This window comes from Pongo pygmaeus, chromosome 3 (assembly GCF_028885625.2).
Source record: "Pongo pygmaeus isolate AG05252 chromosome 3, NHGRI_mPonPyg2-v2.0_pri, whole genome shotgun sequence".
Lineage (NCBI taxonomy): Eukaryota > Metazoa > Chordata > Mammalia > Primates > Hominidae > Pongo > Pongo pygmaeus.
The window spans coordinates 163860148-163872165 of NC_072376.2; the positions used below are offsets into that span (position 1 = coordinate 163860148).

The 12018-nt window shown below is 36.9% G+C and overlaps 1 protein-coding gene across 3 annotated transcripts in view; it reads right to left on the bottom strand.

The window, feature by feature from the left end:
- Window positions 1-12018, bottom strand: part of LRBA (LPS responsive beige-like anchor protein) — a 764782-nt gene that overhangs the window by 667416 nt on the left and 85348 nt on the right. For all 3 annotated transcript variants that reach the window (XM_054484859.2, XM_054484861.2, XM_054484860.2), the window contains exons 3-4: window positions 7108-7339; window positions 6790-6890 (exon numbers count right to left, since the gene is read on the bottom strand). In XM_054484859.2, the coding sequence (XP_054340834.1) occupies window positions 6790-6890; window positions 7108-7339 (333 nt within the window). The remainder of the gene's footprint in view (window positions 1-6789; window positions 6891-7107; window positions 7340-12018) is intronic.

The following is a 12018-nucleotide window of genomic DNA, read 5'->3' on the forward strand; positions in this document are numbered from 1 at the left end:
CCCAGCTGATTTTTTTTTTTCTTTTGAGAGGGAGTCTTGCTCTGTCACTCAGGCTAGAGTGCAATGGCATGATCTCGGCTCACCACAACCTCCACCTCCCAGGTTCAAGTGATTCTCCTGCCTCACCCTCCCAAGTAGCTGGGATTACAGGTGCATGCCACCACATCCGGCTAACTTTTGTATTTTTAGTAGAGACGGGGTTTCTCCATGTTGGTCAGGCTGGTCTCGAACCAACCTCAGGTGATCCACCTGCCTGGGCCTCCCAAAGTGCTGGGATTACAGGCGTGAGCCACTGTGCCCGGCCTATATTTTTTGTATTTTTAGTAGAGACAGGGTTTCACCACATTGGCCAGACTGGTCTCAAACTCCTGACTTCAAGTGATCCGCCTGCCTTAGCCTCCCAAAGTGCTGGGATTACAGGCATGAGCCACCACACCCGGCCAAAAATGATCTTTTAAAAATACAAACTACATCAATCCCCCACCTACCCTTCTTTAAAATTAAAATACTTAATAATTTAACAAATACTTACATAATGCTTACTATATTCCACGGTTAAAGGTACTTCAAAAAGATACTTGCACATGCATGTTTATAGCAGCACAATTCACAATTGCAAAATCGTAGAACCAACCCAAATGCCCATCAATCAACGAGTGGATAAAGAAACTGTGGTATATATACATGATGGAATACTACTCAGTCATTAAAAGAAATGAATTATCAGCATTTGCAGTGACCTGGATAAGACTGGAAACTATTATTCTAAGTGAAGTAACTCAGGAATGGAAAACCAAACACTGTATGTTCTCACTGATATGTGGGAGCTAAGCTATGAGGACGCAAAGGAAAAAGAAAGATACAATGGACTTTGGGGACTTGGGGTAAGAGTGGGAGGGGGGCGAGAGATAAGTCTACAAATATGGTGCAGTGTATACTGCTCAGGTGACGGGTGCACCAAAATCTCACAAATCACCACTAAAGAACTTACTCATGTAACCAAATACTACCTGTACCCCAATACCTTATGGAAAAATAAAATTAAAAAATAAAAACAAACATTTCAAAAAAATGGTACTTCCAAAACACTACAATATTTTAACCTCATAACCACCCTCTGGGATGGAATTATTATTATTATCCCCAGTTTACAGAAGAAGAATCTGAGGCAGGGGAACATTTCCAAAGTCACAGGGGGTAATAACTGTCAAAGTCAGGATCAGAACTCAATCTGACTCCAGAGTCCACGCTTTTAAACAACTATACAGATGCTCCTCAACTTATGATAGGGTTACATCCTGATAAACCCATAGTAAGTTGAAAATAATGTAAATCGAAAGTATGTTTTCAATCCAAAATATTGTCAACTTAAGATGAGTTTAGCCGGAGGTAGCCCCATCCTAAGTGAAGGAGTATACTGAATGCATATCACTTTCACACCATCGTAAAGTCAAAAAAAAAAAAATCTATACTTTCACCATTAAAATAGGGACCAAAACATTTAATATGGACTGTAAGATACTTTATCTACTTCTTTAGCCTCATTTTGCTTCTTACTCTCCCCCTCTCCCTGCACTCCATCCTTTTCTCAGTCTTCTTCCCACAACAGGGCCTCAGCAAAAGCTATTTATTCCTTATGCTTAAAATGTTCTCAAAAGGGCTCCTGTACTCCCCTCTTATCCAAGTCAATCTTATCCAGCCTTTAGAGCTCATCTTAACAGTCATTTCTTCAGCGTAGCCTTCCTTGAAACTGAGAGTGGATTAAACTTCCCTATCATATTTCATTCTACAATATACCTTTACTGCATAGCATATAAATATATGTATACGCATAGCATATACATACAAAAGCTGCAACACTGAGTTTATTTGATTAATGTTTCCTTGGTCCACAAGTCTCTAATACATGAAACAACCAACAATAAAAATGAAAAATCTCATTTGCAGTTACAAGGAAAAACAAAAGATAATCAGACATACCATCTCATTTTAATCAGTTTATAAGCAAATAAGAAAAGTGTGGGGCATTCCTCCTTGTTAAAAATTTAAAAGTTCAAAACAGGGTCAAACTACAAATGAAATCATTGGTTTGCCTTCATCTTATTTTTATAGATGATATAAATTATAATTACTATCTGTGTAAAAGAGTTTGGCAACCTTTCACCTAAATATTAAGTGGAAAGCTTCATTCTTAAGTGAACAAGAAATTTTAAATTAACCATACTGCTCAATTGTAAAAGCATAATAACAAGTAACTACAATCACAGTGATTTTTTAAAATAAATTCCAAAGTAAAATAAAGTAACCAAAAATAACTTTGCAGTTAAAAATAAAAATACAGTATTATAGCATGTCCATCTAGAAACATCATTCCTCCAAATTTCCTTTCCTATAAATCAGTCAACAAAAGAATACATTAAGATAAGCACTTGACAAACATTGCTGGGGGAGTGTATACTGTACTGGGAAAGCCTTTCAGAAAAAAATTTAGTAGGCCAGGCACAGTGGCTCATATCTGTAATCTCAACACTTTAGGAGGCCAAGGTGGAGGGATCGCTTGAGCCTAGGGGTTTGAGACCAGCCTGGGCAACGTGGCGAAACTCCAGCTCTAGAAAACAATACAAAAATTAACCAAGAATGGTGGCAAGTGCCTGTGGTCCCAGCTGCTTGGAAGGCTGAGGTGGGAGGATTGCTTGACCCAGGAGGCAGAGGTTGCAGGGAGCCGAGATAGCACCACTGCACTCAAACCTGGGTAACAGAGCAAGACTCTGTCTGAAAAAGAAAAAGAAAGAGGAAAAGAAAAAGGAAAAGAAAAAGATGTAGTAGTCATATTTCCAGAGTCTGTAAAGACGTTCATGTCCACCAATGCAATATTTCCATATGTAAAAATCTATGCTAAAGTAATCATCACAAGGGCAGACAGAGATTTAGATAATAGGGATTTTTTTCACTGCACTGCTGTAACAGCAAAAGATAGAAATAATATGCCTAATATTAAATAACTAAATAAATGTAATGAATATCTGAGCAAGGCCTTGCTCTCATTTTATAAATAGTTCATTGTTTTTTCCCTTTATCATCTAAACATATTCTCATTCTCCTCCCCCTCCCCATAGGCAACTATATTAACATGTTTAATCTTTTATATGTAGATTATTCCTTCAAAAATGATTTTTGGGGCTGAGTGTGGTGGCTCACGCCTGTAATCCTAGCACTTCGGGATGACTGCTTGAGCTCAGGAGTTTGACACCAGCTTGGACAACATGGCGAAACCCAGTCTCTAAAAGAAATGCAAAAAGTAGCCTGGCATGGTGGCGCATGTCTGTGGTCCCAGCTACTTGGGAGGCTGAGGTGGCAGGATCTCTTGAGCCCAGGAAGCTGAGAATGCAGTGAGCTATGATCATGCCATTGTGCTCCAGCCTGGATGAGAGCGAGACCCTGTCTTTAAAAGAAAAAAAAAAAAAAAAAAGTTTTTTATGCGCTTATACTTATCATTGCTTTCTTCCTATATATTTTACATCTATTCCTATTACTCCATGCACTGATTGTTATAGAACAATCTACCTCCTATACATTTTACCAATCCACTCTCTTAATGATGAACATCCATGTTAACATTCACTGCCATCAAAAATAATGCTTCAGTGAACATCCTCATGTATTTTATGGATCTATGTGAGAATTTCTTGGAATATGCACTCAGAAGTGAATTATTAAATCACTGGATACAGGTATAATTAACATGACTAAGTAGCACTAGACTCCTGTTGAGGTCGGCTCTGCTAGTGTTCATTCTAATGAAAAGTGCACCAAGTATAAAATAACCCTATATCCCAAACTATACTTGCCATTTTCCAACTTTAAAATTCTTGAGAAACTACAGATGGAAGATGACATATCAATACTGTTTTAATGTGACTGTCTCTAATTATTAATGATTTTGTGTTCATTTGGTTGTGGGGTTTCTACCTCTGTAAATAAATATTAGTTCATATTATTTGCTATTTTCTTACCTATAATTTTCTATGCTTATGAATATAATAAAAATATATTACATATTCAGAATAAATAATGTGAATATAAATAAAAACCAAAATCAAATATATACTTTCTCTTCTGGACACGACATATTAATAGAATCTGGACTTACCAACCTACCATAAACAACTAGAAAAGTAGGCAAAATGTATCAAACAAAAACAGTTTTCAGTACGGAGGAAGAGGTAGCTCAAGACTGTGATCCCTGAGAAAACAAAATGACTTAAACTTGGAGTCAATTTCTATATCATTGCACAGGGAAACCAAACAGAACTCGAAAGTCTCAGTGAGTTGGAAAGAAAGTGGAGTCCACAGCAGATAGAAGTTTCAGAGCAGAATACTAGGGAGGAAAGAACTGAACAGACAAGAAGCTCCAGAAATCTGCATTGACTCTTTGGCTTAATACCAGACTGATCATGCTTACGATAAAACTCAACATGGTGGGGCTAAGATAGTAAGAGCTTTAAGTTAAAGAATTCCCAAAACTAATACAGAGCTAGGAATTGTTGAGACCCTACTAGACACTTCAGAGAGACCACAGTCTTGCTACCTCCTGTCCTATGTCTGAGACTTGAGAGTTATTCAATAGAGACTCTCTAAGAGACATGCCTGAATAGTAAGACTAAACTAGCCGTAGCGTAACAGCCACTCTAAACCTTACTGAAAAAAAAAATTTTTTAACTAGTTTTAAAGGATAAAGTTGATCCACAAGTAACTTATCTGCCTGAAAAACCAGTCTAACAATCTTAAAAGGAATATGACAAAATCCAACACTCAGCAACATAAAATTTGCTATGTCTGATATAGTCTAAATTCAGTAGCCATAAGCAGCAGAAAAATGTGACCTACATAAAGGAACAAAATCAATGAGTAAAAAACTGACCTAGAAAATGACATTCTAGAATGAAAAAACAAGAGCATTAAAGCAACTATTAATATGCTAAATATTGTCAAGGATTTAAAGGAATTAAATGAGGGAAAAAATGGAAAATATTTAAAAGAACCAAATCGAATTTACAGAAAGAGACCAGGCGTGGTGGCTTATGCCTGTAATTCCAGCACTTTGGGAGGCCAAGACAGGTGGATCACAAGGTCAGGAGTTCGAGACCATCCTGACCAACACTGTGAAACCCTGTCTCTACTAAAAATAGAAAAGTTAGCCAGGCATGGTGGTGTGCGCCTGTAATCCCAGCAACTCAGGAAGCTGAGGCAGAAGAATTGCTTGAACCCAGGAGGTGGAGGTTGCAGTGAGCCGAGATCGCACCACTGCACTCTAGCCTGGCGACAGAGCAAGACTCCGTCTCAAAAAAAAAAAAAAAATGGCCAGGCGCGGTGGCTCACACCTGTAATCTCAGCACTTTGGGAGAACAAGGCGGGCAGATCACAAGGTCAGGAGATCAAGACCATCCTGGCTAACACGGTGAAACCCCATCTCTACTAAAAATAAAAAAATTAGCCGCGCTTGGTGGCATACGCCTATAGTCCCAGCTACTTAGGAGGCTGAGGCAGGAGGATGGCGTGAACCCAGGAGGCAGAGCTTGCAGTGAGCTAAGATCACGCCACCGCACTCCAGGCTGGGCAACAGAGCGAGACTCTGTCTTCAAAAAAAAAAATTACAGAAAGAAAAATATGCTATCCGAAATTTCAGTGGATGGAATTAACACACTGCAGAAGAAAAGATCAGTTAACTTGAGACTATAGCAATAAAAACAATCTAAAATAAAGCACAAAAAGACTAAAAAAAGAGTTAACAGATCTCAGTAACCTGTGAAACAATATCAAGAGGTCTAATACATCTGTAATTGGAGTCCCAGAAAAGACGGGAAGGGGGGACAAGAAGAAAGTATTTGAAGAAACAATGACTAAAATGTTTCCAAATTTGGTGACAATTATCTTATACCCCCACAGAAGCAAAAACTCTAAGAAAATAAACACAAGGTAAGCTAGAACCAGAAATACAATCAAATTCAATGAAAATTAGTAAAAAAAAAAAAAAAAAAAAACTCTAAAATTAAACAGACAGCAAACTGGAGTTTGAGAGAAATATGCTAAAGAATCTAAATTTTAACATAATGAAAAAGAGTAATTGTAGGGCACAGTTTTAGATACATTTAATGAAAGCTAGATTAAGGATCAGCCGGCTGAGCTGCTGCTGTGGGCAATGATCTCTAAAGGGCACTAAAATAAGATTGGAAATGCAACAAAAATGGAGAAAATATTTACTACTCCTCCTCAATGGGACAGATAACTATATGCTGGAAGAAACAGTTTGATAAGGCACCTGGGGTTCAAAATAAGTTACCCCCATCACTACCCATTGCAAATGACTCCTAAGTTGCATCTCAAGAGGGCAGATCCAATTAACTGCAGAGGTTTTGTTCACAGAGTGAGTTACTCAAGTTTAAGGCACTCAGATAAAACTAGATCAAAAAGAAAAGGTAGGTACTATTACCTAATAATTTTATTTCTCTACATTTATCTTTTTTTCTAATAAATATTGAATGTACATTTAAAGAACAACAATTTGAAGAAGAATTAAAATATCAGTTTGCCTGAAACACCATTATCTTAGTGCATACTCTTAGTGTCCAAGTATGGCACGAGTAGCCATAGGGATCTCAATGCTATTTTAATTAATCTATTCAATTTGACAATTATCCCATGTATAATAATATCAGTTACTTTACAAGCTACTAATGTGTTTGGGAGGAGGATACTTTAAAATACCAAAGAGTAGTTAAGTTTTTTTACCCATTGTCCTTTATCTCCTTGAAGTTTACTGAAGAAAAGCTTTAGCTCGCGAACTGTCAAATTATAGCTAGCCAGCACTCCCAACATGTCAACTAAAAGATCTGGAAACAAAAGAAAACAATAAAATAACTCGGCTAGTTATATTTCTCGAATATTTAAAATAAACTGTGCTTATTTAAGGGCTTGGACACTAAAGTTCTAGGTGCATGCTACATGCTCAAATATTTCTTAAATATTGCTAAATGGAATAAGAAAAATATGTATTTAAAAATCAAACTTTATTGCTTTGCATACATTGTACTATAGAAAAAATCATACCTGCTATCATATTGTCAACTTTTTCAATTTTCCCAAGCACTTTTTCAACAAGGCCTACTTCAGTGCAGACTTGAAGATTCCGTATGCTTTTCTTCAGAATGGCTGTAAACATGCTCCAGACTTCTGCTTGGCAAGTAATGTCACATTTTTCCAGTAGGTCCACCATGCAGTTAATACTCTCACCTTCTTGGATAATGAAATTCATTTCCAGATCAAACTGTCCTCCTACCAACTTACATTGAAAAAAAAAAAACCCACATTAAAAGCATTAGTATCCTCAATATCACTATAGCATGTTCCTAAACATTAGATTAACAGTAACTACTCACATTCTTCCTCCACAACAAAAGGTTCATTAAAAAACACGCAGCTCAAAAAACTGAAGCTTCTGAAGTAATCTCCAAATTTAGACAGCAAAGTAAGAGAATATAAAAATTAAAATATTTTTCAACAAAAATAAATATAGGATGTCTTAGGTAAATTGCTATCTACTAACCTTTTACCAATAAAGATCTAAATCAGCTCTACAATTGCTTCTCATTCAGTATTTCATTTATGAAGTATCAACTCTGTGAATTACACTGAATAATCTAAAGGTCCTTCGTTACCCAAACAAGTTATGAGCTCACGGTAAAACTGAAAAGCTGAAAAAGGCTCAGAGTGGTCACACATTGGAGTTTATATTAGTCAAATTTTTGGTTTATTAAGCCTATTCATTTTACCTCTCCTCTGTCGACAATCAGTATAACTTACATATAATTAGTCACACATCCAAAGTCAGTAATCAAGAAAATGTATTTCACTGATATTACTATCAGAACGCTATAGCTATACGGGCCTTGTCATCTCACCCAGAGCCCAGAGGGAAGGTTTGTAAATTTTAAATAAATCCTAATTATGTAAAGGAATTAAAATACTTTTAGAATTACCTTTGTAGAGCTATCTCATTTAACTAGATTTTTTAAATAATTTTTTTAAATTTAAATGTTTTTAATTTAAAAATACCTACATTTAAGGTATACAATAATGCTATCAACTAGATTTTTTAAAGATCTCTGTCAGAAATAGTTACACACATGATTCACCTTCGCTTCTTTCTGAATACTTCTTGATTTTTCATTATGCATTTCCAAACTGCATACCCAAAAGGTATGCAAGAAGTAGAAGAAAGTGAACTTTAAAAAACAAATCTGGCAGGGCGTGGTGGCTCATGCCTGTAATCCCAGCACTTTGGGAGGCCAAGGCGGGTGGATCACGAGGTCAGGAGATCAAGACCATCCTGGCTAACATGGTGAAACCCTGTCTCTACTAAAAAACTACAAAAAAATGGCTAGGCGCAGTGGCTCATGCCTGTAATCCCAGCACTTTGGGAGGCCGAGGCAGGTGGACCACCTGAGGTCAGGAGTTCAAGACCAGCCTGGTCAACATGGTGAAACCCCGTCTCTACTAAAAATACAAAAATTAGCCTGGCATGGTGGCATGCGCCTGTAATCCCAGCTACTCAGGAGGCTAAGGCAGGAGAATCACTTGAACCTGAGCGGTGGAGATTGCAGTGAGCTGAGATTGTGCCACTGCACTCCAGCCTGGGCAACTGAGTGAGACTCCGTCTCAAAAAAAAAAAAAAAAAAATACAAAAACTTAGCTGGGCATGGTGGCATGCACCTGTAGTCCCAGTTACTTGGGAGGCTGAGGCAGGAGAATCACTTAAACCTGGGAGGCAGAGGTTGCAGTGAGTTGAGATCATGCCATTGAGCTCCACCCTGGGCAACAGACCAAGACTCCATCTCAAAAAAAAATAAAAATAAAAATAAATCCAATGGCTTACAAAGAATAACAGATATGACCAAGTGGAGTTTAGTCCAGGAAAGCAAGGAAGGTTCAAAACTAGGAAATAAATTAAAATTCCATTCAGCAGGATCAACAACATGTATCCCAGGTTCTGAAAAAAATATACACAGGCATGAGACTGAAAAAAATGGAAATGAACAATGTGAGGATCAGTACCTGCAAGCAGAGACAAGAACTCCTGGCAAGCACAGTGATAAAGACATTTCATCTTTCTCAGAAAGCTCTGGCAGAGATTTCAGCATACAATGCTTTGTATCATCATTACCAAGCAGTGTTAGGAGTTGACAGCCGGGATTTTGCTAAAACAGTCTCTCCTTGTGATGGAGTCAGTTCTCCTAGTTACATGGCCCTAGCTAAATAAAAAGTATATGTGCTTGGTTCCCTAGTCCTCCTGGATAAACGCTATAAGCTATCTATTATACTATGAAATATTCCATTCTACTTAAACTGGTTGAATTAGATTATATTGTCCATAAATATATTGTTTGTAAATTTTAAAAATACATAATTCAAATAAGAACTTTAATATAGCTGTCTTGGTTTTGTTTGTATTATTTCCTAATATTGTCTGTAACTTTTTATTTTGAAATAATTTCAAACATTCAAAAAAAGTACAGAATTCCTTTATACTCTTCATCCAGCTTCCCCAATGTATATATATATTACATAATCATAGTAGTCATTTAAACCAGGAAATTAACATTTACAATACCATTAACCAATCTACAGATATCACTCATAAAAAGTTTTAAAAAAAGGCATTTATATGAATAAGGTGCTTATTATTAATAATGCCTGACTGATGGTGGTAGTTATTGTTATTATAAATTTTATAATTTTATAATTACATACCTAGAACAAAGATCATTTAATCAAAAGGTTAGTGGCTGAGCATGGTGGTTCACACCTATAATCCCAAAACTTTGGCAGGCTAAGACAGGAGGATCACTTGAGGCCTGGAGTTTGAGACCAGTCTGGCAACACAGCCAGACTCTGTCTCCATATTAAAAAAAAAAAAAAAAAAAAAAATTACCCGGGCATGGTGGTGGGTACCTGTAGCCGTAGTACTCGGGAGGCTGAGGTGGGAAGATTGCTTGAGCCCAGGAGTTTAAGACTACAGTGAGCTATGATCACACCACTGCACTCCAGCCTGGGTGACAGTGCAAGACCCTGTCTCAAAAAAAAATAAGTTTAGGGATACCTATATTCAAATATGTGGGGGAAAAAAAATCAATCAATCAATCCCTCATACCTAAAAAAATTTCCAAATGAGTCTAAGATTTAAATGTAAAACTGAAGTCATAAAATGAGTCTAAAATAAAAGTTATAAAAGCACTAAATGGGTTAGGCATGGTGGCTCATGCCTGTAATCCCAGCACTTCTGGGAAGCCAAGACAGGAGAGTCATGTGAGTACAGGACTTCAAGGCTACAGTGAGCTGTGATCACGCCACTGAGCCCTAGCCTGGGTGACAGAGCAGGACATGTCTCTAAAAATAAAAATTAATTAAATAAAAGCACTGAATGAAATGATACAAAAAACATTTTATCACTTCAAGTGGTAAAAGCTTTTCTAACTAAGAGTTTTTAAGACTTCTGGACTTCATATTGACATATTTAAATTAACTATATAATAATTAGAAACTATATGCAAAAAAAATCAAAAACTAAATTAAACACTTAGAAAAATCATTTGCAACCCGTATCATTACATAAGTACAAACAGCTTCCTGAAAAAAATTTTTTAAAAGAAAATTTATCTGCTTGTGGGAACTAGGGTGTTAAAAAAAAAAAAAAGAAAATTTAGGCAAAGGCAATGAACAAAAAGGTAAATAAAAGTGGCACTAAAACATGAAACCCAACTTTGCTTACAAAATGAATATTAAAAATACACTAATATACCATTTTTACATATTTGATTGACAAATTCCAAATCTCTAACAACATATAAAAATAATACATAGTATGTGCAAGAACATAAGGAAACAGGTACTGTCATACATTACTGTTGTTGAGGAAACAGGTACAATATGACTTATTAAGAGCAACTTGGGGCTGGGTACGATGGCGCACACCTGTAATCCCGGCACTTTGGGCAGCCAAGGCAGGTGGATCCCTTGAGCACAGGAGTTTAAGACAAGCCAGGGCAACATGGCAAAATCCCGTCTCTACTAAAAATACAAAAATTAGCCAGGCGTGGTGGTAGACACCTGTAGCCCCATCTACTTGGGAGGCTGAGGCACGAGAATTGCTTGAACCCAGGAGGCAGAGGTTGCAGTGAGCCAAGATCGCATCACTGCACTCTAGACTGGGTGACAGAGTGAGACCTTGTCTCAAAACAAAAAAAAAAGAAAAACAAAAAAATAGCAATTTGGTAATATCTATCAAAATTTTTTATTTTTGAAACAGCAATCAAACTACTAGAAATGTATATTATAGACACATTTAGATAATGATGTTAGATACAAGAACTTTATTGTATTGACTTTTTTTAATTACAAGATAAAGGTTAATGATGGCCTGGCGAGATGGATCACGCCTGTAATCCCAGCACTCTGGGAGGCCAAGGTGGGTGGATCACTTGAGGTCAGGAGTTCAAGACCAGCCTGGTCAACATGGTGAAACCCTCTCTCTACTGAAAATACAAAAATTAGCCAAGCATGGTGGCACATGCCTGTAATCCCAACTACCTGGGAGGCTGAGGCACAAGAATTGCTTGATCCCGGGAAGCGGAGGTTGCAGTGAGTCGCCTGGGCAAGAGAGCAAGACTCTGTCTCAAACAAAAAAAAAAAGTTAATGAAGTTGTATATAACTATACAATGAAATATGATGTACATATAGAAAAGAATGAGGCCACTCCACATGATATGAAAAGATCTCTAAGATACTTTAAGTGAGAAAATCAAGGTGGAGAAAAGTGTGAACAGTAGGCTACAATTTGAGTGTAAATCATTTACAAATAGACCTATGCATGTGCTAAATATGTCTAAGAAAGAACTAAATATTGATTGTCTCTGGAAAAGCTCTATTGCATAGAAGGCAAAAAAAAAGATTTTAGTACATAC